Here is a 27,698-nt window from a genome sequence, read left to right as displayed (position 1 = left end):
ATTTCCAATACATGATTTGTGATTGACAGGGAACGGCTGAACTTAAGAATCTGAAATCAAGGCCGGGCGAGGTGGCTCACGCCTGTAATCCCTGCACTTTGGGAGGCCGAGGCAGGCGGATCACAAGGTCAGGAGATTGAGACCATCCTGGCTAACATGGTGAAACCCCGTCTCTACTAAAAATACAAACAAATTAGCTGGGCGCAGTGGCGGGCGCCTGTAGTCCCAGCTACTCAGGAGGCTGAGGCAGGAGAATGGCGTGAACCCGGGTGTTGCAGCTTGCAGTGAGCCGAGATAGGGCCACTGCACTCCAGCCTGGGTGAAAAAGCGAGACTCCATATCAAAAAAAAAAAATAAATTTTGAAATCAAGTCTATAAAAGCATATCTTTGAGTTACACAAAAATTCTTCATATATGGAGAGACCACTGAAAAATCTGACTTTTATAAAAGTGTAAACATTTAAAGGAAAGGTAATAACTTTTAAGTCATGTTCCAAAGGGAAATGTTTTAGGTTGGCAATAGTGCAACTCAAGGAAGTAGACAGCCTCCTTTAAACAAAATATTGTAAAAAATCATTTCTTTTTTTTTTTTTTTTTTTTTTTTTTTGAGATGGAGCCTCACTCTGTCACCCAGGCTGGAGTGCGGTGGCCGGATCTCAGCTCACTGCAAGCTCCGCCTCCCGGGTTCACGCCATTCTCCTGCCTCAGCCTCCCGAGTAGCTGGGACTATAGGCGCCCGCCACCTCGCCCGGCTAGTTTTTTGTATTTTTTAGTAGAGACGGGGTTTCACCGTGTTAGCCAGGATGGTCTCGATCTCCTGACCTCGTGATCTGCCCGTCTCGGCCTCCCAAAGTGCTGGGATTACAGGCGTGAGCCACCGCGCCCGGCCGTAAAAAATCATTTCTAAAGGGGTGTTATACACATGAAAAATTTAAAAAGCAATGAAACAGTTTGATAGTTACTTAAAATAATGTTTCCTCTAAGGTCTCTGAAATGTAACATTTGTGAACTATAGAAGCATCCTACCATTTTTGCTAGACAATTCATGAAATATTAAGGGAAACAAGGAAAGACAACAGGTAGTTTCTGTCTGTGTTACACAATATTTTGGTAATAGACATGCATTTGTATGCAAATATCCCACTGGAAAATAAGAGCATGATGAATGGGGATATTGTCTTTACATGGCAAACTCTTATTCTGTGGTGCATACTGAGTAGTACAACTCATGTCTGCCTGCTTCACGCTATAGATCAATTATTTCACATTTGCATATTTGTATAAATAGTGCTTCTAGAAAATCTTCAGCAAACCAGAAGCAGGGAAAACTTCAACACTGTCTTCTGTTTCGTAAGAGGCAGCTCAAAAACAATGTTCATACCAACTTATATATGCCAGCAAGCAGTAGGGAAAGACGTAGGTTCCATGCTACTTTAAATCTGTTACACATTTCATTTGGAATGCAATCTCATTTGGAATGCATACTGGATTGCAGAGATACTGAAAAACACATGTGATGTTTAGTATAGAAAATCTTATGTCCTAATTATCACAGAGGACAAGAATTTCAAATTCCCAGTGATTATGCTAAATTCATATGTGCAGATCTAAAACATACCACTTGTGTTTTGTGGCATATCCACATAAAACCACTAAATTCATAGGATACTGTTTGTATATCTCTTATGCTGCTGTCTAGAATACTCAATTCATTCAAGATTTTTAAAAGCTCATTGTAGTACAACTGGGTATGGCTATTTACAACTGGATATATTCTGATACGTATTCTTTAGCTGGGTATCACATGTAACTTCCAGTATAATGTTCTCATGGGATCCTATTTTTAATACATTTTTGAGTTGAGAGATTGCATCTCAGTATGAATTCCCATGTTTCCTCAAAACTGTCATGAGGCTTCTCACCCGCTTGAAGAGTTCTGGCAGGAGTTTTCCACAGTACAACCTGGCTGGAGTTTCAGGGTTTATCCCCGACATGAACTCTCTGATGGACACTGAGTCGGGACTTCCTGCTAAAGGCCTTCCCACATTCAGAACACTCATATGGTTTCTCTCCTGTGTGGATTCGCAAGTGTAATCTAAGAGTTGACCTCTGGCTGAAAGTTTTGCCGCATTCAGTACATTCGTAGGGTTTCTCTCCTGTATGAGTTCTCATGTGGATAATGAGTTGTGAGTTCTGGATGAAGGATTTTCCACATTCACTGCACTCATACCGTTTCTCCCCCGTGTGAATCTTCTGATGTATGATAAGGTTTGACTTCTTGAAGAAGGTTTTTGCACATTCGTTACACTCATAGGGTCTCTCTCCTGTATGAATTCTCTGGTGTGTGGTGAGTTCAAACTTTTGGGCAAACGTCTTTCCACATTCACTGCATTCATAGGGCTTCTTCTCCATATGTGCTCTCTGGTGTACAATGAGGTTTGACTGGTGGGTAAAAGCTTTTCCACATTCCGGACACTCAAAGGGTTTCTCCCCAGTGTGAATTCTCTGATGTTTGATGAGGTTGGCCTTATGGGAGAAGGTTTTCTTACATACATTACATTCGTACGGTTTTTCTCCAGTATGTATTCTCTTATGACTAATGAGGAGTGACTTAAAGGAGAAAGCCTTGTCACAGTAAGTACAAATGAAAGGTTGAACCAAGTTTTTTATTTTCTGATGTTTAAAAATGGCTGCTTTATGGCTGAGGGCTTTTCCATTTTTATTGTATTCAGAATATTGTACTCCAGCGTGGGTTTTCTCTTGCTTCAGGTAGAGAAGTGCTTTTCCAAATTCATTACACTCATCAGTTTGCTTTCCTGCATAGCTTCTATTACTATTAAGCAAGTCTGAATTATATTTCAAAGTTTTTTCATATAAGTCATATTTATAGGGTACTTGTCTTAAAGAAACAAAGTCTGTGTTCAGATTAAGTGCTTTTCCAAAGAGATCACCTCTTTCCTCAATTGGGGTTTGGTTCTTAAGAATTAAAAATTGCCTTGCCTGCTCATCTGGGTTTCTGTGGTCTCTCTCCATCTGGTCATCAGCCTTCCACACTTCTAGGATAGAGCACAATGAAAAGAACCTTGTCAACGCCTCTGCTGTCATGTTACAGATGCGAAGTCTTCACAAGTGTTCAATCACAGGGCAGACTCTTTAGTTTGGGACCCAGTCTCCCAATATTAAAAAATTCCCAGCGCAAATGTTTCCTTTCAAACTTTGAAAGAGAAAGATAATAGCAAGATTTGGAACGCATACTGGATTGCAGAGATACTGAAAAACACATGTGATGTTTAGTATAGAAAATCTTGTTATGTCCTAATTATCACAGAGGACAAGAATTTCAAATTCCCAGTGATTATGCTAAATTCCCACGTGGTTAAAAAACAAAACCAAAATCAATACAAGTAGCAATGCCAGATGACAAAATGACCTTAAAGTGGGCAGAGAAGGTGAAATAAGACAGAAAACAGAACACAAATAATATGAGAAGGCTGGCAATTCCAGAGATGGAGATATATAGTATTCTTGAGGACACTGCAGTTAGCACAGAGACGGAGAAAGTAAGTAGATGAGGGAATTAAGGGAAAATACCTACGCAGATCTCGAGCAAGAGTATTATTTGCTAAACTCAGACTACTATGGTAGAACCAGCACCAGTCTGCATGGTTCTAAGCTTTTTCACCTTTTTCTCTTCTGTTCATCTTTACCAAAATGATTTCCAGAAAGCAGCACTTCTCATTAGGTTTGCAGTGACAGCCATACAGCAGAGCTCCAAATCTCAAAGTAAGAATCTTGCAAATGGTAAAACCTAGAAACTCATTCTCTAAGAAAAATACAACCCTTACAACAGGATCGTTGACGGCTGCTGGTTTTATTGCTTTTTTTCCTACTGAAGTTGTTGGGAGAGTGAACATGTTTTCACTATCATATCCTACTTTTCTTCCATTCCTATTTATTTTGAGATAGGGTCTCCCTCTGTTGCCTAGGCAGGAGTGCAGTGGCACAATCATAGCTCACTGCGCCTTGACCTCCTGGGCTCAAAGGATCCTCTCAACATGACAGGCATGAGCCACCGTGCCCAGCCTACTTTTAATGTGTTCAGAATCTTAAGGATCAAGTTACCCAGGTTCATTATTAAGAAGTCAAACAAACAGATACAGGCAAGGCTAAGACACACTGTTGGTGAGAATTATAAATTAGTTCAGCCACTGTGGAAAACAGTCTAAAGATTTCTCAAATAATTCAAAACTACCTCTTCACCCAGCAATCCCATTAAAAATCATTTGGCCAGGCACAGCGGCTCATGCCTGTAATCCCAGCACTTTGGGAGACCAAGGCAGGAGGATCACTTGAGGTCAGGAGTTCTTACTGTTTTTTGAGATGGGGGTCTCTCTCTCTTGCCCAGGCTGGAGTACAATTGGTGTGATCTCCACTCACTGCAACCTCCACCTCCCAAGTAGTTGGGATTACAGGCACACGCCACCATGCCCGGCTTATTTTATATTTTTAGTAGAGATGGGGTTGCATGTTGTTGGTGCTTGTATTGAACTGACCTCTGATGAACCTCCTGCCTCGGCCTTCCAAAATGCTAGGATTACAAGCAGGAGCCACCACGCCTGGCCTGAGGTCAGGATCTACAGTACTTGTTCTACAAAAGTAAAAATTAACAGGGCCTCTGTGGTCCCAGATACTCGAGGCTGAGGTGGGAAGATTACTTGAGCCCAGGAGGTGGAGGCTACAGTGCGCCATGATATCACCATTGAACCCTAGCCTGGGTGACAGAATGAGACCTGTCTCAAAAAAAAAAAAAAGATTCTACCAAAAAGACACATGCCCACTTGTAGGTTCATCACAGCACTATGCACAATAGCAAAGACATGGAATCAGCCTAGGTGCCCATTAATGGTGGACTGGAAAAGAACGGTACATGTACAAGATACAACACTACGCAGCCATAAAAAATGAAATCTTGTCCTTTTCAGCAACATGGAGGCTCACAAATGGGAGCTAAACACTGGGTACTCATGGACATAAAGATGGCAATAGTAGACAGAATGGCTGGTGAGAAAGGGAGGCAAGGGTTGAAAAGCTAATGGATACCATGCTCACGATCTAGGTGTCAGGATCAATCAAACCCAAACCTCAGCATCACACAATATACCCATGTACCCCTACATCTAAAAAGCTAAAATCAATTTAAAATTACCCAGCAACAACCCAGACCGTCATCTTACGTTATTATTGGTTATGTTACTGTGATCCTGCTGCCATTTTTTCCAGGACAACACTGTCACTCTCACACTGAAAAACCTATCTTAAGGCCACCACACCGATTCCTAAGAGCTAAAATACAAATGTTACCATTCTGGCAAAACGAGAATGCTAATGAAAGAGCAACTAGTTACAACAAAAGTTTAAGACGTGTTGGGAAAGTACCAGGGTTCAAGTGTGAAAGGCAAATATCTAAGGTTAAACAGGAAAAAAAAGGTAAGCAGGGGAGACGGACATTTGGAGGTATGATTCAGAGACTTAAGGTACAGGTCATGTCTCCTCAGCTATATTTAAGGGTTAGGGACTCGAAAAACAGATTCCTGAAAAGTATTTCAAAGGTACTGAGCTGCTCATAATCTCCTGGATACTAATTCCACTGGCTTCTGCTTCTCCCTTTCTCCTGTCATATTCCCCTAAAACGTTCTGAGTTGACAACTCTATGCTACCCAAAACTCTTCTTGTTGCTCCAACTTGAAAATTGCCTATGGCTTGACAGCAGTTTACTAATGGGACATAGCTCATAAATGCTCGGACTTCAGAAGCCTTGAAGGAAAGGAGAGACAGAGCTTTAAAGGCTGCAAGATCTCTCAGGTTTAACACCTGAAGACTTAGGCCAAAAACATTTAGTAATTCAGAAGCTCATTTCTGTTCACTGAGACAGGACATAAATACTTCTAGGAAAACGGTGAGCTGTACCTGAAAACCATCCTTACCCACTGAAAGTAAGTTGCTATAATTCTCCAGCATCACATCCATGTATAGGATCCTCTGAGAGGGGTCCAGTTGTTCCCATTCCTCCTGGGTAAAGTCCACAGTCACATCCGTGAATGAAACTGATCCCTAAAACAGCATATTGTTATTCATCCTAAGATGATCATTTGGTGATACAGAAAGGATAGATGAAAACTTTGTAAGTCATTTACCATGAAAATTTATATATTTACACCAACGATACATCTTGTTCACCGTTTTTTTCATATCTTCCAAAATATATATTTATTTATTTATTTATTTATTTTTTTTTGAGACGGAGTCTCGCTCTGTGGCCCAGGCTGGAGTGCAGTGGCCAAATCTCAGCTCACTGCAAGCTCCGCCTCCCGGGTTCACGCCATTCTCCTGCCTCAGCCTCCCCAGTAGCTGGGACTACAGGCGCCCGCCACCTCGCCCGGCTAGTTTTTTGTACTTTTTAGTAGAGACGGGGTTTCACCGTATTAACCAGGATGGTCTCAATCTCCTGACCTCGTGATCCGCCCGTCTCGGCCTCCCAAAGTGCTGGGATTACAGGCTTGAGCCACCACACCCGGCCCAAAATATATTTTTATAAATAGTTGAGATTTATTTATTCAGATTCCCATTATCTCTGGCACTGTCATATTTGATAGGTGTCTCAGATTAATAAAACACTGTTGGCCAGGCATGGTGGCTCACACCTGTAATCCCAGCACTTTGGGAGGCTGGGCGTGGGGGGGGGGGGGGGTGGATCACTTGAGGTCAGGAGTTCGAGACTAGTCTGGTCAACATGGTGAAATCCCATCTTTACTAAAAGAAATTTAGCTGGGCGTGGTGGCGCATGCCTGTAGTCCCAGCTACATGGTGGGCGGAGGCAGAAACTGCAGTGAGCCAAGACTGCACCACTGTTTCTGCGCTCAAGATGTGTACTGTGAGACAAGCACATTAGGTATTCAGTGTTACCAGTGTGCTTTTAATAAAGCTCACATAGGCATTATTTCTGTGATATCGATGTTAAAGAGTTAAAACTTTGACTACTTAAAGGCAGAAAATCAACTTCCAACTATAAAATATCAGGTACAAGTAAGGATCTCTGTCCCCCCATCCCCCTATTCAAGCCATAAAAATTGTACAAAAAATTTTTTTTAAATTTATGATTGAATTTAACAGGCCAGACACAGCTGAAATGATTAGTCAAAAAATGTCAGTAAATATCTACACTGAAATGCAAAAGGTACATTAAGGAGCCTAAAAGATACATGGGACGAGCTAAGAAGGTCTAATATACTTGCAGCGGGAGTCCCAAGAGGAGGGGCAAAATGCAGTCAAAACAATATTTGACGAGAGAATAGATGAGAATTTTCCAGCACACCTCACAACAGGCTATAGTTTTAAAACCACCAACCCCAAGTACAATAAGTACAAACAAACCAAAAAACCCACTCAGAGTATAACAAAACTGATTTTAAAACCCCAGAGGAGGCCAGGCTCAGGCCTGTAATCCCAGCACTTTGGGAAGCCAAGGTGGGTGGGTCACAAGGTCAGGCGTTCAGGGCCAAGATGGTGAAACCCCGTTTCTACTAAAAATATAAAAATTAGCCGGGCGTGGTGGCGGGCGCCTGTAATCCCTGCTGCACTTGAGCCTGGGTGACAGAGCAAGACTGTCTCAGAAAAAAACCCAGAGGAAAAAAAGAGGTATTGTCTTCAGAGGTACAAAAAACTTGACAGCTGATTTCTCAACATAAACAATGGAAGTCAGAAGACAAATCTTCAAAGTGCTGAAAATATCTAGAATGAGTTGGTTGACAAACTTTTTCTACAAAGGGTCAAGTAACTATTTGATTTTTTTTTCAGGCTACACGTAGTCTCTGCTAAAACAAACCGACTTGGCCGTGATACCATAAAAAAAAGCACAGGCGGCCGGGCACGGTGGCTCATGCATGTAATCCCTGCACTTTGGGAGGCCGAGACGGGCGGATCATGAAGTCAGGAGATCAAGGCCATCCCGGCTAACACGGTGAAACCCCGTCTCTACTAAAATTACAAAAAATTAGCCGGGCGTTGTGGCGGGTGCCTGTAGTCCCAGCTACTCGGGAGGCTGAGGCAGGAGAATGGCATGAACCCAGGTGGTGGAGCTTGCAGTGAGCTGAGATCTCGCCACTGCACACTAGCCTGGGAGACAGAGCAAGACTCCATCTCAAAAAAGAAAACAAAAACAGAAAAAAAAACAGGCACAGGCAACACATCAACAAATAGGCATGGCTGTGTTCCAACAAAACTTGATTTATGGAGGCTGGGCGTGGTGGCTCATGCCTATAATCCCAGCACTTTGGGAGGCCGAGGTGGGTGGATCACTTGAGGTCAGGAGATCAAGACCAGCCTGACCAACATGGAGAAACCCCATCTCTACTAAAAATACAAAATTAGTCGGCCATAGTAGCTTATGCCTGTAATCCGAGCTACTTGGGAGGCTGAGGCAGAAGAATCGCTTGAACCCGGGAGGTGGAGGCTGCGGTGAGCTGAGATGGTGCCATTACACTCCATCCTGGGCAACAAGTGAAACTCCACCTCAAAAAAAAAAAAAAAAAAACCAACTTGATCTATCATTTTTGTTTCAAATCATTTTCACAGCACAAAATACTCTTGATATTCCCCCCCAACCACTAAAATTAAAAACCATTCTTGGCCAGGCACAGTGGTTTATGCCTGTAATCCCAGCACTTTAGGAGGCCGAGGCAGGCAGATCACAAGGTCAGGAGTTTGAGACCATCCTGGCTAACAAGGTGAAACCTGTTACCACTAAAAATACAAAAAATCAGCCAGGAATGGTGGTGGGCACCTGTAGTCCCGGCTACTTGGGAGGCTGAGGCAGGAGAATGGTGTGAACCCGAGAGGCGGAGCTTGCAGTGAGCAGAGATTGCGTCACTGCACTCCAGGCTGGGTGACAGAGCAAGACTCTGTCTCAAAAAATTTAAAAAAACCATTCTTAGCTTGTGGGTCATACAAAAACAAGGCAGCAGCCCATTTGGACAACTGGCCAGAGTTTGACACCCCCTGATGTAGAGTCTAGAATGATGACTAGTACACAACAGATGTCAAGTATTAGGCATTATTACTACTATTAAAAGATGTACCAAAACCAAAATTAAGCCTAGCAAGAATCAGTTGAATGTGCAAAAAAAGCAATAGCAAACCAGTAAAACATATTAAAAGTATACAAATATGGAATGGGGAACGAAGTATTAAACTAATTTTCGCATGTCATCAACTTAAAGACATTGGGGCAGGAAGAAGTACCACGTTTCGAAGAAAAATTCTAATTAACTTTTGTTTAAAATAGGTAAGTACTGAAAAAGTAACGTAAACCTTTAAAGGGTAGAAATATGACAAGCAGAGAAGGAAAAGGAGATAAAATCAGTAATCAAAATAAAATGGGATAAATTTCTTTTTTTTTTTTTTTTTTTTTTTGAGACAGAGTCTCGCTCTGCCGCCCAGGCTGGAGTGCAGTGGCCGGATCTCAGCTCACTGCAAGCTCCGCCTCCCGGGTTCACGCCATTCTCCTACCTCAGCCTCCCGAGTAGCTGGGACTACAGGCGCCGCCACCTCGCCCGGCTAGTTTTTTGTATTTTTAAAGTAGAGACGGGGTTTCACCGTGTCAGCCAGGATGGTCTCGATCTCCTGACCTCGTGATCCGCCCGTCTCGGCCTCCCAAAGTGCGGGGATTACAGGCTTGAGCCACCGCGCCCGGCCTAAAATGGGATAAATTTCTGCTAAAAGACTAAGACCTTCAGGGTTTAAAAACTTATATATAATTTTTGGCCGGGCGCGGTGGCTCAAGCCTGTAATCCCAGCACTTTGGGAGGCCGAGACGGGCGGATCACAAGGTCAGGAGATCGAGACCATCCTCGCTAACACGGTGAAACCCCGTCTCTACTAAAAAATGCAAAAAACTAGCCGGGCGAGGTGGCGGGCGCCTGTAGTCCCAGCTACTCGGGAGGCTGAGGCAGGAGAATGGCGTGAACCCGGGAGGCGGAGCTTGCAGTGAGCTGAGATCCGGCCACTGCACCCCAGCCTGGGCGACAGAGCAAGACTCCGTCTCAAAAAAAAAAAAACAAAAACAAAAACTTATATATAATTTTTACAAGAGGCAAACTTTGAAAACACCACAAACTTCAACGATCTAGCTAAAATATAAACAAAGTAACAAAGCCTAAAAACAGAAGGCACTGAAAGCTGTCAAAGGAACATCAATAATTAAAATTCCAAAAAATGCACATAATATGACCCAAAATTCTATATAATCCTGTTCATGCAATATAAAAGTGATTTAACAAAGGGCATGGGTACACCCACACAAAACATACTGGTTATCTCTAAGATGGAAAGACTGACTGTAATGGTCAAAATGTTAGGGTTGAGTTGAGGTGACATGAACAGTGCTGGTGCTGTGGTTCATGCCTGTAATCCCAGCACTTTGGGAGGATGAGGCAGGAGGACTGCTTGAGCCCAGGAGTTTGAGACCACCCTGGGCAACATGGCGAGACCCTGTCTCCACAACAACAAAACACCTAGCTGGACGTGGTGGTGAACACCTGTAGTCCCAGCTACACAGGAGGTTCAGGTAGGAGGACAGCTTGGGCCTGGGAGGTCAAGGCTGCAGTGAGCCGTGATCATGCCACTGCACTTCAGCCCTGGAGACACAGCAATACCCTGTCTCAAAAAAAAAGGCTAGGTGCAGTGGCCACACCTGTAATCCCAGCACTTTGGGAGGCCAAGGCAGGTGGATCACCTGAGGTTAGGAGTTCGAGACCAGCTTGGTCAACATGGTGAAACCCAGTCTCTACTAAAAATACAAAAATTAGCCAGGCATAGTGGTGGGCACCTGTAGTCTCAGCTACTCAGGAGGCTGAGGCAGGAGAACTGCTTGAACCCGGGAGGCAAAGGTTGCAGTGAGCGAGATCACGCCACTACACTACTACACTCTAGCCTGGGCAACAGAACAAGACTCTACTAAAAAAAACAAAACAAAAAAAAAAAAAACCAGCATGCTGGGGAGGGCAGATCCTCATATGACAGAGACAGTAAGGGACAAAATTAATGTATGAATTTTGTAATATAAAAAACATTGGCCGGACGCAATGGCTCATGCCTGTAATCCCAACACTTTAGGAGGCCAAGGAAGGCGCATCATTACGTCAGGAGTTCAAGACCAGTCTGGCCAACATGGTGAAACTCTGTCTCTACTAAAAACACAAAAATTAGCCAGGCATGGTGGCGGGTGCCTGTAATCCCAGCTACTCGGGAGGCTGAGGCAGAAGAATCTCTTGAACCCAGGAGGCAGAGGTTGCAGTGAGCCAAGATCATGCCACTGCACTCCAGCCTGGATGACAGAGCGAGATTGTCTCAAAGAAAACAAAACCAACCAAACAAAAAAATTACATTTTAACACATTTAAAATGTAATATAATACAAGTAATATAAATTTAAAAACCCATCCATATAAAATAATGAAATCATATCCTTTGCAGCAACATGGATGCAGATAGAGGACATTATCCCAAGTGAATTAACACAAACAGAAATCCAAACAGTGCATATCCTCATAAGTGGGAGCTAAACTCTGGGTACTCACGGACATAAAGATGGTAACAAGAGACACTGGGGTCTACTGGTAGAGAAGGGAGGGGGACAAAGCAAAAACTATTGGGTACTATCCTCACTACTCGATGACAGGATCAATCATATCCCAAACGTCAGCATCGTGAAAAATATCTATGTAACAAATCTGCACATGTACCCCCAAATCTGAAATAAGTTGAAATTATATTTTAAAAAAACTTCAACATACACAATACATGGAAACATGTCAAAATGTTAAGCACTGACTAGATAGCAAAACAGGCGGATAATTAAGTTGACCTACACTTGGGCCGGATGCAGTGGCTCATGCCTGTAATCCTAGCACTTTGGAGCCAAGGCAGGTGGGTCACTTAAGGTAAGGAGTTCAAGACCAGCCTGGGCAACAGGGCAAGATCCCATCTCTAAAAAAAAAATACAAAAACTTAGCCAGGCATGATGGTGCACACCTGTAGTCCCAGCTACATGAGGGGCTGAGGTGGGAGGATTGCTTGAGCCAAGGAGTTCCAGGCTGCAGTGAGCTGAGATTACACCACCGCACTCCAGCCTGGGTGACAAAGTGAGACTCTGTCTCAAAAGTTGAACCATAGTGAAGTTTCTTTTTTTGTTTTTTTGTTTTTGAGACGGAGTCTCGCTCTGTCACCTGGGCTGGATGGAGTGCAGTGGCCGGATCTCAGCTCACTGCAAGCTCCGCCTCCCGGGTTCACACCATTCTCCTGTCTCAGCCTCCCGAGTAGCTGGGACTACAGGTGCCCGCCACCTCGCCTGGCTAGCTTTTTGTATTTTTTAGTAGAGACGGGGTTTCACCGTGTTAGCCAGGATGGTCTCGATCTCCTGACCTCATGATCCGCCCGTCTCGGCCTCCCAAAGTGCTGGGATTACAGGCTTGAGCCACCGCGCCCGGCCATGAAGTTACTTTCAACTGTTTTAATACATAAAAATATTTTGGCTGGGCGCTGTGGCTCACACCTGTAATCCCAGCATTTTGGGAGGCCGAGGCGGGTGGATCACATGAGGTCAGGAGTTCGAGACCAGCCTGGCCAACATGGGGAAACCCCGTCTCTACTAAAAATACAAAAATTAGCCGGGCACAGTAGCGGGCACTTGTAATCCCAGCTACTTGGGAGGCTGAGGCAGGGGAATCGCTTGAACCCGGGAGGCAGAGGCTGCAGTGAGCCGAGATTGTGTCACTGCACTCCAGCCTGGGTGACAGAGTAAGACTCCGTCTCGGGAAAAAAAAAAAAAAATGTATATATATACACATATATTTTTCATAAAATTTTTTCATAATTTTCATAATTTTTTTCATAAAACTACTATGCTTTATTTGTATTTCCGTGAAATAAATCTTATAATCTACCACGTAAAACAGAAGAAAAAAATTCCTAAGGAAATCTCAGAACACTGGCTGCAAAGACAAAAGCCTGTGAGTTTCAGGAGAGAACAGGTTACAAGTAAGTAGATTGAAAGCCTTCAGACCTCTTGACTACGCCGGAAAGCAGTATTTTCAAAATTATCAGAGAGGCAAACCATAAAAACTGGACAAAATAAAATAATTACTTGCAAGCACAGAAGAGCAATCACTGTAGGGCTACAATTACCAAAAGGCATATACGAGGAGAGGAGAGCCACGCATTCACAATGATGCTGAACCATGGCACAGAAAAACAAAGCCCAAGCAGAAGTGAGTGTCGTTGGCCGGGTGCGGTGCCGCATGCCTGTAATCCCAGCACTTTGAGAGGCCGAGACACGGAGATCACTTGCGGCCAGGAGTTCGAGATCAGACTGGCCAACATGGAGAAACCCTGTCTCTACTAAAAATACAAAAATTAGCCAGGCGTGGTAGCACGTGCCTGTAGTGCCAGCTACTCGGGAGGCTGAGGCAGGAGAATCTCTTGAACCCAGAAGATGGAGGTGGCAGTGAGCCAAGATCATGCCACTGTACCCCAGCCTGGGTGACAGAGCGAGACTCTATCTCAAAAATTAATTAAATTTAAAAAAAAACACAAACTGGTGTTTGGGTCTGTAAAGCAACTAGGATCTAGGGGCAGGGCTATGGTTTGAGTATTTCTGTCCCCTCTAAAAATTCATGTTGAAACTTAATCCCCAATTAAGTATTGGGAAGTGTGGCCTTTGGGAGGTGACTGGGTCATGGAGGCTCCTCCCCTTGTGAATGGGGTCAGGTGCCCTTCTAAAGGGGCTTGATGAAAGGAGTTCATCTCCTTTTTTGCCCTTTTGCTTTCTGCCATGCAAGGACACAGCACTCCTCCCCTCTGAAGGATGCAGCATTTAAAGTGCCATCTTGGAAAAATAGACCAGGCCTTCACCGGCACCTTGATCTTGGACTCTCAGCTTCCAGAACTGTGACAAAATAAATTTCTTACTTTTTTTTTTTTGAGACAAAGTCTCGCTTTGTCACCCAATCTGGAATGCAGTGGCGTGATCTCAGCTCACTGTAGCCTCCACCTTCCAGGTTCAAGTGATTCTCGTGCCTCAGTCACCCAAGTAGCTGGGGTTACAGGCAAGTGCCACCACACTTGGCTAATTTTTGTATTTTTAGTACAGATGGGGTTTTGCCATGTTGGCCAGACTGGTCTCAAACTCCTGCCCTCAAATGATCCACCCACCTTGGCCTCTCAGAGTGCTGAGATCACAGGCATGAGCCACCTTGTCCAGCCGTGAAAATAAATTTCTGTTCTTTACAAATTACCTGGTCGCAAGTATTCTGCCATGGCAGCAAAAATGGATTAAGACACAGGGTGATGGAGCTAAGAAAGACATAGAGAAGAAGCCTTAACATTCTGCATAAAGATTCCCCTCAGATCTTTGGCTAGTTCCTAATATGTGTAGGGGGAAGACAGGCCTCCAAGAGAACTAGTGGCAATGACTGGGAGACTGAAAGCTGAGTAGAGATATCAGAGGTTGCATAGTGCTGAGGAGCTAGGACAGTCTGAATCCAGCAAGATAGAGATACTGGCAAACAGTTGAGATGCCAGAAAAGCCATGCCCTAGAAGGATGGACCATACCCTAGGAGAAAGGAGTATGACCAAACTGACAGACCCACACCTGCAAATCTTAAAACATGCCCCAACGGGATCAGAATCATCTGCCAATAATTTAGCTATCTGGCAGACAAAACCTAACATTTTTTAGAAGGAGCTATGTATCATTCAACATATCCAGCATACAAACAAAACTGCTAGACATGTGAAAAAGCAAAACCAGGGCCAGTAGTGGTTCATGACTGTAATCCCAGCACTTTGGGAGGCTGAGACAGGTGGACTGCTTGAGCCCAGGAGTTTGAGACCAGCTTGGGCAACATACCAAAACCCCATCTAAAAAAAGTACAAAAATTAGCTGGGCATAGTGGCACATGTCTGTGGACCCAGCTCCTCAAGAGGCTGGGGTGGGAGGGTTGCTTGAGCTCAGGAGGTCACGGCTACAGAGAACTGTGAGCGTGTCACTGTACTCCAGCCTGGGGGTAACCAAGACCCTGTTAAAAAAGAAAAAGAAAAAAAGAAAGAAAAAGAAAGCAAGCAAACAAAAACAATGAGGCCAGGCATGCAGTGCATACCTGAAATCCCAGCTGGTTGGGGGGCTAAGGTTGGTAGATTGCTTGAGCCCAGGAGTTCGAGACCCACCTGGACAACACAGAAAAATTCCATGTCTACAAAAAACACAAAAATTAGCTGGGCATGATGGCATGTGCCTGTAGTCCCAGCTATTAAGGAGGCCGAAGTGGGAGGATCACTTGAGCCCGGGAGGCAGAGGTTGCAGTGAATGGAAATCAAGACACTGCACTCCAGCCTGGGCAAGCCCCTAGAGCAAGACCCTGCCTCAAAAAAAAAAAAAAAAAAAAAAAAAAAAGACAAGACAAAAACAATCAAGAGATAAACAACCCAAAAGAGGCAGATGCAGAGAGTACCAATATATTAGTTAACCCATAAACACTTCAGACGACCTGTAAAGTACTATGCAAAATATTATAGAGGTGCTCAGTAAAGATTATAAGCTGTAATCTCTACAGCAACCACTTAAGATAAAAGGGAAAATAGGAACACACAGGACAACTAAAAATAAATAGCAAAATGACAGACTTAAACTCACCCATGCCTATAAAAAAAAAATCACAAATAAAATAATAAATCAATTAAAAGACAGAAATAGACCAGGCATGGTAGCTCACACGTATAATCCCAGCCCTTTGGGAGGCAAGATCTCAACACTACAAAAAAATTAAAAAATAAAAATTAACTGGCACAGGCCTGTAGTCCCAGCTACTCAGGAGGCTGATGTGGGGGAAGTGCTTGAGCTCAGGAGGTTGAGGCTTCAATGAGCCAAGATCACACCACTTCACTCCAGCACAGCAGCTGGGTGAGGAAGAGAGATCCTGTCTCAAAAAGAAAAAAAAAAAAATAGACAGAAATAGGCTGGATCAAGGAAGTTGAGGCTGCTGTGAGCTGTGTTCATGCCACTAAGTTCTAGCCTGGGCAACAGAGGAAGACCCTGTCTCAAAAAAAGGAAAAAGAAACAGGCTGGATCAAAACCATGACCAAACTACATGCTATTTAGGGGAAATATACTATAAATACATGAACATAAATAGGTTGAAGCAAAAATACCATAACACTAATCATTAAAAAAGTAGGTATGGGCCAGGCACAGTGGTACACATTTGTAATCCCAGCACTTTGGGAGGCTGAGGTAGGGAGATCCCGTGAGCCTAGGGGTTTGACACCAGCCTGGGCAACCTGGCAAGATCCCATTTCTACCAAAAAGAAAAATACAAAAATTCCCTGGGCATAGTGGTACACGCCTGTAGTTCCAACTACTGGTAGGATCACTTGAGCCCAGGAGTTTAAGGCTGCAGTGAGTCAACATTAAGCCACTTCACTCAAGCCTAGGTACCAGAGCCAGATCTGGTCCCTAAAAAAAAAAAAAAAAAAAAAGACGTAGGTATGGCTTTATTTATACCAGAAAAGGAGTATTATCAGGGTTAAAGAGGGGAATTCCAAAATGATAAAAGGATAAATCCATCAAGAAGACAGAATCTTATGTGTGCACACATCCATAACCATATATGCAATGACTAACAAAGCTTCAAATTATATCAAGCAAAAACTGACAGAACTAAAGAGATGAATGGGCAAATCCACATTCATACCTAGCTATCAATCAAATACCAGAACAGAATGAGGGCCAGGTGCAGTGGCTCTCACCTGTAATCCCAGCATTTTGGGATGCTGAGGAGGGCCTATCACTTGAGGCCAGGAGTTCAAGACCAGCTTGGCCAACAGGGCAAAATCCCATCTCTACCAAAAATACAAAAATTAACCAGATGTGGTGGCACACACCTGTAATCCCAGCTACTCAGGAGGCTGAGGCAGGGGAGAATCGCTTGAACCCGGTGGCAGAGGTTGCAGTGAGCCGAGATTGTGCCACTGCACTCCAGCCTGGAAGACAGAGTGAGACTGTCTCAAAAAAAAAAGACATTTTCGGAAATTCATCCTAAAAACTGTGCCTCTCACAAACCCTTTCTCAAGAAGCTACAGAAGCATGTACTTCAATAAAACAACAGTAATCCAAAAAAGAGAGGCGGCAGACAAAAGATCACCACGAGAGACCAGAAGGAAATCCCTAGGAGGAGTAGGAAGGAGATGGCGGAATGGGAGATGGCAGAATAGCATTGATTCTCTACTATCACCACATTGCTTGTAGTAAAGATTGGAACACAGTGATTCAAAAGCTGGCATTTTGAGGGTTGTCATCAACAAGATACCTGCGGCCACTGTACCAACTTCTTATTAACCTGAGAGCAGAATGCCTGGGTAAGCCTGGCCCAGATTCTTATCTGTACTTGGTTTGGCTGATCGCGAACATGTTCTGATGGCATCTGTCTTTCCCCTCCACACCAGACTGCCTTGGATCAGATGAGAACACTCATTTCATGTCACAGAAGTGTGCTGCTTTAATCTACTCCTGCGAGGTGGCCATTCACCAGTGAACCAAGATGCAGAAACCGCACAGCATCCCACTCCCTCTAATTATATTCCCACCAAAACTTCAATACCTGGTCTACACTCTGACCCAGTCACATGGCCCAACTGTGTTGAGCCCTCTGCTTCTCATGATCTTGCCAATGACTTCCCCAAACAGGACTTCTGTAAACTCTCAGGAAAGTCAAAGCCAGGCTATACCTGGAAATTCAACTCAGCTTATCTTCTCCTGGGAGCCTTTGTCCAACAGTAGCAAAATTTCTTTCTTTCTTTTTTTTTTTTTTCTCTGAGACAGAGTCTCACTCTGTTGCCCAGGCTGGAGTGCAGCAGCATGATCTCAGCTCACTGCAACCTCTGCCTCCTGGGTTCAAGTGATTCTCTTGCTTTAGCCTCCGGACTAGCTGGGATTACATGCGCATGCTACCACGCCCAGCTAATTTTTTTTTGTATTTTCAGTGAAGACAGGGTTTCGCCATGTTGGCCAGGTTGGTCTCGATCTCCTGACCTCAACTGATCCACCAATCTCGGCCTCCCAAAGTGCTAGGATTACAGGCATGAGCCACCATGCCTGGCCCCAACAGTAGCCAAATTTCTAGACACAGTTGCTTTGCACTGCTAAATTTGCTTGGTGTTGCCACATTGCTCCCAGTAAGGCTGTATCATTCTATACTACCTCCAGCAATACATGAGCGCTTTCACTTCTTCTTAGCTAACACTAGCTAGTGTAATTTAAAAATAAATGATAATCTAAGTCTTGGCAAAGGGCCCACGGTTGCATCTTTTAGATCTCACATCTGAAAGGAAAAAAAAACCTCCACCAATCAGACAAAAGATTATGCAAACAAACCAAGGCAATATTAATTCCAGTTATAGTTTATTAACTAAATTTTATATTAAGACTATATATAAGTGATATTAATTCCAGTTATAGGTTATCAACTGAATATTAGATTAAGAATATATCTAAGTGGCGTTGGCTGGATGCGGTGGCTCAAGCCTGTAATCCCAGCACTTTGGGAGGCCGAGATGGGCGGATCCCGAGGTCAGGAGATCGAGACCATCCTGGCTAACACGGTGAAACCCCGTCTCTACTAAAAAATACAAAAAACTAGCTGGGCGAGGTGGCGGGCGCCTGTAGTCCCAGCTACTCGGGAGGCTGAGGCGGAGAATGGCGTGAAACCGGGAGGCGGAGCTTGCAGTGAGCTGAGATCCGGCCACTGCACCCCAGCCTGGGCGACAGAGCAAGACTCTGTCTCTCAAAAAAAAAAAAAAAAGAATATATCTAAGTGGCAAAGTCTCTAAGGAAAGCAAGGGAACTAATAAGAAAAATATCAAGATAGTGGCTATCTACTAGGTGGATTCAATCAGAAAATTTCTCATAAGAACAGATAATGTTCTATTTCTTAACTTGGGTGCATACACGGGCACCCATTTTATTATTATTCTTTAATGGATATATATTTGTTATACATGTTGTTATAACACATATAAAAAGTGTTATGTTTTAATATACTATTCTGTATATGTGTTACACAATTGATTAGGGGAAAAAAAGAATGAGTAAACTCTCTATGCTCTGATATGGAAATACTTCAAAGATACGTTACTGAGTGATTTAAAAAACACAGAATTGGGCTAGGCACGGTGGCTCACACCTGTAATGCCAGCACTTTGGGAGACTGAGGTGGGCATGGATTGCTTGAGCTCAGGAGTTGTAGACAAGCCTGAGCTACAGGGCGAAACTCCATCTGTACAAAAAAATACAAAAAATTAGCTGAGCATGGCGGCATGTGCCTGTAGTCCCAGCTACTTGCAGGGGTTTAGGTGGGAGGACTGCTTGAGTCCAGGAAGTCGAGGCTGCAGTGAGTCGTTCACACCACTGCACTCCTGCTTAGGTGACAGAGCGAGACCCTGTCTCAAAAACAAAACAAAATCAAATCACATAATTAAGAGATTGAAACACAAACCATAACCAGGCACAGTGGCTCATGCTTGTAATCCCAGCATTTTGGGAGGCCAAGGCGGGTGCATCACTTGAGCCCAGGAGTTCGAAACCAGCCTGACCAACATGGTAAAACCCCATCTCTCCTAAAAATACAAAAATTAGCCAGGCATGGTGGTGCACACCTGTAATCCCAGCTACTGCTGAGGCAGGAGAATCACTTGAACCCGGGAAGTGGAGGTTGCACTGAGCCAAGATTGTGCCACTACACTCCAGCCTGTGTGACACAGCAAGACTCCGTCTCAAAAAAAAAAAAAAAAAAAAAAATTAAATAAATACATAAATAAATAAAGCGGCTAAAATCCAGAACACTGACAACACAAAATGCTGGTGAGGATGTGGAGTCACAGAAACTCTCATTTATTGCTGTTGGGAATGGAAAATGGTACAGCCACATGGGAGTTTCACAGTTTCTTACAAAATTAATTTTATATATATATATATATATTTTTTTTTGAGGCGGAGTCTTGCTCTGTCGCCCAGGCTGGAGTGCAGTGACCGATCTCAGCTCACTGCAAGCTCCGCCTCCCGGGTTTACGCCATTCTCCTGCCTCAGCCTCCCGAGTAGCTGGGACCACAGGCGCCGCCACCTCGCCCGGCTAGTTTTTTTTTTGTATTTTTTTAGTAGAGACGGGGTTTCACTGTGTTAGCCAGGATGGTCTCAATCTCCTGACCTCGTGATCCGCCCGTCTCGGCCTCCCAAAGTGCTGGGATTACAGGCTTGAGCCACCGCGCCGGGCCAAAATTAATTATATTCTTAGTATATGATCCAGGGGCCTTAGTATTTATCCAAATGAGTTGAAAACACGCCCCCAAAAAACCTGCACACAGATGTTTACAACAGCTTTCTTTATAATTGCCAAAACCTGGAAGCCACTAAGTTTATGGGTTCCTTCAACATGTGAATGGATAAATAAACCATGGTACATCACAACAAGACATATTCGGTACTAAGAAGACATGAGCTATCAAGCCAAGAAAAGACTTGGGAGGAACCTTCTCTCTCTCTTTTTTTTTTTCTTTTGAGACAGAGTCTCACTCTGTCACCCAGGCTGGAGTGCAGTGGCACTATCTTGGCTCACTGCAAGCTCCGCCTCCTGGGTTCACCTATTCTCCCGCCTCAGCCTCCCAAGTAGCTGGGACTACAGGCGCCTGCCACCACTCCTGGCTAATTTTTTGTATTTTTTTTTTTAGTAGAGACGGGGTTTCACGGTGTTAGCCAGGATGTTCTCCATCTTGGAGGAACCTTAAATGTATATTTCTAAGTGAAGGAAAACAATCTGAAAAGGCTACCTACTGCATGAATCCAACTACATGACATTCTAGAAAAGACACAACTAGGGAGATGAGACAGTAGAAAGATCAGTGGGTGTTAGGGACTTAGGGAGACAGAGGGAGGGGTGCATAGGCAGAGCACAGGGGATTTTCAGGGCAGTGAACCTATTCTGTATGATGTCAGGGTGATGGATACGTGTCATTATATATTGGTCAAAATACACAGAATGCATATGAAGAGTGATCCCTACTGTAAACTACAGTCTTTTTTTTTTTTTTTTCTTTTGAGACGGAGTCTCGCTCTGTCGCCCAGGCTGGAGTGCAGTGGCCGGATCTCAGCTTACTGCAAGCTCCGCCTCCCGGGTTCACACCATTCTCCTGCCTCAGCATCCCGAGTAGGTGGGACTACAGGCGCCCGCCACCTCGCCCGGCTAGTTTTTTGTATTTTTTAGTGGAGACGGGGTTTCACGATGTTAGCCCATGTTGGGATGGTCTCGATCTCCTGACCTCGTGATCCGCCCGTCTTGGCCTCCCAAAGTGCTGTGATTACAGGCTTGAGCCACCGAGCCCGGCCAACTACAGTCTTTAACATATCAATATTGGCTCATCAACTGTAACAATATACACATTAATACATATATTAATAATAAAGGAAACTGGGGGTAGGGGTTGGGAATGAGGGGGTATATGAGAACACACTGCATTCCCCATTCAATTTTTCTGTAAACCCAAAACTGCTCTAAAAAAAATGAAATCTATTCAAACAGAACGCATAGAAACAGAAAAGTATGATTAACATGCTATCTTATGTTTGTGCTTTTATTTGTACTTGTGTAAATATGTACAAATAAGCTCTGGATAGTTACACAAGAAAGTAATGCCAGTGGCACCTGCTTGGGGTGTGGGGATTTAAATACAAACCCACATATTTACTGCATTCTCTGGCATTAGGCTAATCTGACTGGAAAAACCAAATACATACAGTAATCTTCTGCACTTGCACTGAGGAATGTTATATGAAACCACCATAGATAAAGTGATAACCGTTTCAAAGTTGGCTGTTTCTGGGGGTGCTGTCCAAAACACCATCTACATGAAGGTCCATAAAATGCATTCAGACCTAATGTACAGAACCAAAGAACTAGTATTCATAACCAATGCAAGACATTTAATTAACTCAATTTGCTTTTTGGCTGCTGGTATTGATCAGTTATTCTTACTGTGTTTCCCTTGTGTCTTATTCATACTTTTCTATTTCATTTTCTGGATCCTTATAAACTTCCTTAAATGCACTGAAAAGCAAAATGGGGAATAAACAAACAACTCACCTGGGATTTGTTCATTTTCTGCAGTTTTTGGGAGAGGCAGAGAACTATGAAGGCGAAACTGGAATAGACGAAAAAGAAAGGCATTGTTATTAAAGGTCTGACCTGCCTTACAACTCCTAGAGTGACTTGTTTAGAAATCCCTAGAGACCACCTGGGAACATACCACCTCCTGGGATAGTCCCTCTGCCTCTTCAGAAGGGGCAGAAAATATCATACTTACTGCACCTATCTTCAATCTAACATTATCAGACACCCATAAAGGCAAGACTAAGATAATCCACTATCAAAAGAGGCAAAACGATCAGTAGAACCCTCAACTGCTGAAATTATCAAACAGGGAATTTAACACAACTATGATTCATATACTAAAGGCTTTACTAGAAAAGGTGGACAACATGAATAAACAAATAGGGAATTTCAGCAGAGATGGAAACTTCAAGAAAAAAATCAAATGGAAATGCTGAGAAAGAAAAGTACAGTAACAGCCGGGCGCGGTGGCTCAAGCCTGTAATCCCAGCACTTTGGGAGGCCGAGACGGGCGGATCACGAGGTCAGGAGATCGAGACCATCCTGGCTAACACGGTGAAACCCCATCTCTACTAAAAAATACAAAAAATTAGCCGGGCGCGGTGGTGGGCGCCTGTAGTCCCAGCTACTCGGGAGGCTGAGGCAGGAGAATGGCGTGAACCCGGGAGGCGGAGCTTGCAGTGAGCTGAGATCCAGCGACTGCACTCCAGCCTGGGCGACACAGCAAGACTCCGTCTCAAAAATAAATAAATAAATAAATAAAAGAAAAGTACAGTAACAGAGATGATCTTTCAGCAGGCTCGTTAGTAGACAAAGGAGCTAAGAAAAGTTTCAGTAAACTTGAAGATAGGTCAGAATAAATTACCCAAACTGAAATACAAAGAGAAATGGAAGAAAAAAATAAAAGGATAGAGCATCTGAGGGCTGTGAGACAATACCAAATGGTCTAATAAACATGTAATTGAAATTCCAAAAGGAGAAAAGAAGTATTTGAAGACATAATGCACAAGAATTTTCCAAAAATAATAATACCAAACTACAGGTCCAAGAAACTCAGATAATTTATCCAAACAGAGAAAATACCAAAAACTAAACTCAAACAAAAACACATGGACACATCGTATCCAAACAACTGAAAACCAAAGTTAAAATCTTCAAAGTAGCCAGAGGAAAAAAGACATATTACATATAGAAAAATCAAGATAATGAATCATAGCCACCTTCCTATCAGAAACTAAGCCAGAAAATAAAGTAGTGACATCCTTAAAGTGCTTTAACAACAACAAAAAAGCAACTAAAGCAAAAACTATTAACTTAGAATTCTATACTCAGCAAAAAATCTTTCAAAAATGATACTGAAGTCAAAAACCTTTTTCAAACAACAAAAACATAGCAAACAAATTCATTATCAGTAGACCTGTACTAGAAGAAATGTTTAATCAAGTTATTTAAATAGAAGAAATATGATATTAAAAACCTGAATCTACACAAATGAAAATCTCTTGAGAATGGTTAAAATAAGGATAAACATAATAGATACTTTTTCTTGCTTTTAATCACTGTGAAAGATTATCTAAAGCAAGAATAGTAGCAAAGTTTTGTGGGTTTACAGCATATGTCAATATGCTGTAAAATGTATGACAACGATAAAAAAGACGGGAGGGTGACATTGGGAGTATAATGCTGCAAGTATACTGACATAAAACAGTATGATATCTTTAAAGTTCCACTAAACTTGAGAGCAACAACCAAAAACTTTGTTAAATGTTTACAAATACACAGTAAGACAACACTGGAGATAAAATGTAATTATAAAAAAGACCCACTTAAGCCAAAAGTAGACAGAAAAAAGGAAAACAGAAACAAAGACCAAATGAGAAAAACAGAAAAAAAACAGCAAGATGGTATATTGTAATACAACTATATCAATAATTGGTATGAACACACCAATTAAATAACAGAGGTCAAATTATATAAAAAAAAGACCAAACCATATGCTGTCTATAAGCAATTTGTTTTAAATATAAAGACATAGCTACATTCAAAGTAAAAGGATGATCAGTTGTAGAAGTCAGGAAATTTAAAAAAAAAAAAAAAAGATAAAAGAATGAAAAAAGCTGGGCGCGGTGGCTCACACCTGTAATCCCAGCACTTTGGGAGGCCGAGGCAGGCGGATCACGAGGTCAGGAGATCGAGACCATCCTGGCTAACATGGTGAAACCCCGTCTCTACTAAAAATACAAAAAATTAGCCGGGCGTGGTGGTGCGTGCCTGTAGTCCCAGCTACTCGGAGGTTGAGGCAGGAGAATGGCGTGAACCCAGGAGGCGGAGCTTGCAGTGAGCCAAGATGGTGCCACTGCATTCCAGCCTGGGCGACAAAGGGAGACTCCGTCTCAAAAAAAAAAAAAAAAAAAAGAATGAAAAAAGAGGGTCAGGCATGGTAGCTCATGTCTGTAGTCCCAGCACTTTTAGGAGGCAAAGGTGAGTGGACTGCTTGAGCCCAGGGGTTTGAGACCAGCCTGGGCAACATGGCAGAACCTCGTCTCTACAAAAAATACAGAAAATTAGCCGAGTGTGGTGGCTCCTACCTTGAGTCCTAGCTACTAGGGAGGCTGAGGCAAAAGGATCAGGGCGCACACCTGGAGTCCTAGCTACTTGGGAGGCTGAGGGAAAAGGTTTGAGGTTGCAGAGTTGTGACTGAACTACTGCACTCCAGCTTGGGCAACAGAGACAGACCCTGTCTCAATCAATCAATCAAGGAAGAGTCTACCATCAACAGCCCAATATTTATTCAAATATGCATGAAACAGTTACCCAGGGAGATCATCACATCCTCGACCTTAAAACAAACTACAGCAGGCCTGGTGCAGTGGCTTCTGCCTGTAAAGCACTTTGGGAGGCCAAGGCCAGGGGATCACTGGAGACCAGGAGTTTGAGACTAGCCTGGCCAGCATGGCAAAACCCTGTCTCTACTAAAACAAAATGAGACAAAAATACAAAAACAAATCACAACAAATTTAAAATAACTGAAATTTGTAACACAGTATTCTGACCAAATCAGAATTAAACTATAAATCAATAATATAAAAAGATCTGGAAAATCTCCAAAGACTTGGAAATTAAGCAATACAATCTAAATAACTAAAGGGTAAAAAATGAAGTCACAAGGTAAGGTAAAAAAATTAGAATTGAATGGTAATGAAAACACAACATAAAGGCTGGGCACAGTGGTTCATACCTGTAATCCCAGCACTTTGGGAAGCCAAGGTAGGAGAATCACTTGAGGTCAAGGGTTCGAGACCAGCCTGGCCAACATGGTGAAACCCCGTCTCTACTAAGAATAGAAAAATCAGCCAGGTGTGGTGGCGGGCACCTGTAATCCCAGCCAGGAGGACTGCTTGAACCTGGGAGGCAGAAGTTTCAGTGAGCTGAGTGAGTGCCACTGCACTCCATCCTGGGTGACCGAGTGAGACTCTGTCTCAAAAAAAATAAATAAATAAAAATACAAGATATAAACATTTGAGGCCGGGCACGGTGGCTCAAGCCTGTAATCCCAGCACTTTGGGAGGCCGAGGCGGGTGGATCACGAGGTCAGGAGATCGAGACTATCCTGGCTAACATGCTGAAACCCCGTCTCTACTAAAAATACAAAAAACTAGCCGGGCGTGGTGGCGGGCGCCTGTAGTCTCAGCTACTTGGGAGGCTGAGGCGGGAGAATGGCGTGAACCCGGGAGGCGGAGCTTGCAGTGAGCCGAGATCCCGCCACTGCACTCCAGCCTGGGAGACACAGCGAGACTCCGTTTAAAAAAAAAAAAAAAAAAAAAAAAAAAAAAAAAAAAAATTTAAGTGATGTAGCTAAAGCAGTATTTAGAGGAACAGTTACATCAATAAATTGTTTCTGGCCAGGCGTGGTGGCTCAGGCCTGTAATCCCAGCTACTTGGGAGGCTGAGGCAGAGAACTGCTTGAACCCGGGAGGCGGAGCTTGCAGTGAGCCGAGATCGCGCCACTGCACTCCAGCCTGGGCGACAGAGTGAGACTCCGTCTCAAAAAAGAAAAGAAAAAAAAAAGAAAAAACTAAGGAGAAAGAAACGGTACAATAAAAAAATACAGTGTTACAATCACATGGGACTACCATTTTACATGAGGTCCCTTGTTGACAGAAACATTGTTATGCAGAGCATGACTGTACCAGAATCATGAGAAAACTTTCGTATTTCAAAGTGGTGAAGACTTTCGGTGCCCCAAACGGAAAGAACTGTAAATTCCACCCGAGAGAAATTCAAAACGTGTACATGGCAAAATCTACCAGCGAGTAAAACCAAAAGATAAAAGAAAAAATATCTGCTGCTCACATAAAGTACCCCTGGGTTGTGAGACCTTAGGGAAATCACTTTCCCCTTCTGAGCCTCCCGTGTTCCTGGGGTAGCGACGGAGATGATAACGCTGGAAGTCACGGGGTGGATGCAAGTATCAGTGGGACACATCACTGAAGACCCTCTGACAAAGGGATCACGGTTCTCCACCATCAGCACCTGCTCAGGCTCCAGTCCTTCCTCCACACGCGAGGCTCCGGGCATTGGGGCGTGGCCAGGTGCGTCAGACCACGCCCCCACCACGCCCCGCTGGGGCCTCGCCCCGCGCGCGCCCGCCGGAGCTTCCGGACTCGCTCGCGCGCGGCCCGAGCCCCTCGCCGCCCGTCTGAGGCGCATCTCCTGACAAAGAGAAGAAGGCGAAGCCTGGCAGCCGCCCTCCCGCAGCCGTCCCCGCCCCTGAACGTTCGGCGAGGCCTGCCCCGCCGGCCCCGCTCGGAGGAGGGCGCCAGGCAACCCCGGACGCCGCCTTGAAGGTCACCGCCGCCTATGAGTCGCCGAAGTTTGGGCTCCCACCCTGCGCGGGCACGAGCCCATCCCTCATCTCCTTCCCCTCGGCCCCAGGCCGCGCGGAGCTACCTGGAAGGCCCTCTCGTACCTGGAGGGGCGCAGTCTCCACTCGTGGCCCAGTGCCACAGCGGGTCACGGCGCGGGGCGGCGAAGACGCGCGGAGACGGGGGCTCTGTCACCCACTCGCGGCTGGTGGTGGGGGAAGGGCGGCCACCGGCGCGCTCGCAGCACTGCACATGCGCAGATACCGGGGCGCGCGCCGTTCCCAGGGTCCTCGGAGGGGTGGTCCATCCACGTTCGGGACTACATTTCCCACAAGTCTCCGGGGCCGTGGCTTTAGGAACTCTCAGGAAGAGTCTGATGAGCCTACCAAAAAATCTCGTGGCCTGCACTGTTTTCTTTTTTCCTAGAGTGGGTCGCGAATTACAATTAACCACCTCCCCGTTAAATACAACAACTTGGCTTTTAAACATTACACCAATCTATAACTGTATTTAATTAGAATAGATGTACAAAATAAAAGTATCCATAATCTCACTTTCTAAAGATTA

The 27,698-nt window shown here is 44.0% G+C and overlaps 2 protein-coding genes across 7 annotated transcripts in view; both read right to left on the bottom strand.

Annotated features, from left to right (window-relative positions):
* GABARAPL2 (GABA type A receptor associated protein like 2) overlaps positions 1-27,698 on the bottom strand; it is a 625,498-nt gene that overhangs the window by 430,627 nt on the left and 167,173 nt on the right. The window lies entirely within an intron of this gene.
* On the bottom strand, positions 577-27,367 carry ZFP1 (ZFP1 zinc finger protein). 5 transcript variants are annotated; one of them, XM_050772766.1, is made up of 4 exons: positions 27,236-27,367; positions 22,240-22,297; positions 5,985-6,111; positions 577-3,056 (listed from the first exon to the last, which is right to left on the bottom strand). In XM_050772766.1, exons 2-4 carry the CDS (start codon positions 22,252-22,254, stop codon positions 1,975-1,977), a joined length of 1,224 nt encoding a protein of 407 aa, XP_050628723.1. In that variant the 5' UTR covers positions 22,255-22,297; positions 27,236-27,367; the 3' UTR covers positions 577-1,974. The 5 variants fall into 5 exon arrangements, with proteins under 5 accessions (XP_050628723.1, XP_050628725.1, XP_050628724.1 ...); XM_050772768.1 differs by having other exon boundaries at positions 5,985-6,069; XM_050772767.1 differs by lacking the exon at positions 27,236-27,367 and adding an exon at positions 26,620-26,713.

This window comes from Macaca thibetana, chromosome 20 (assembly GCF_024542745.1).
Source record: "Macaca thibetana thibetana isolate TM-01 chromosome 20, ASM2454274v1, whole genome shotgun sequence".
Classification (NCBI taxonomy): domain Eukaryota; kingdom Metazoa; phylum Chordata; class Mammalia; order Primates; family Cercopithecidae; genus Macaca; species Macaca thibetana.
The sequence above is the reverse complement of the archived record's forward strand: the minus strand, read 5'-3'. Positions and strand labels throughout refer to the sequence as shown.

What these genes read in the sequence shown, in the direction of transcription:
- ZFP1 (XM_050772766.1), bottom strand. An exon ending in TAGCAACTTACTTTCAGTGG is followed by an intron (nt 3,057 to 5,984) that starts GTAAGGATGGTT and finishes GCTCTATCCTAG; the next exon opens with AAGTGTGGAAGGCTGATGAC.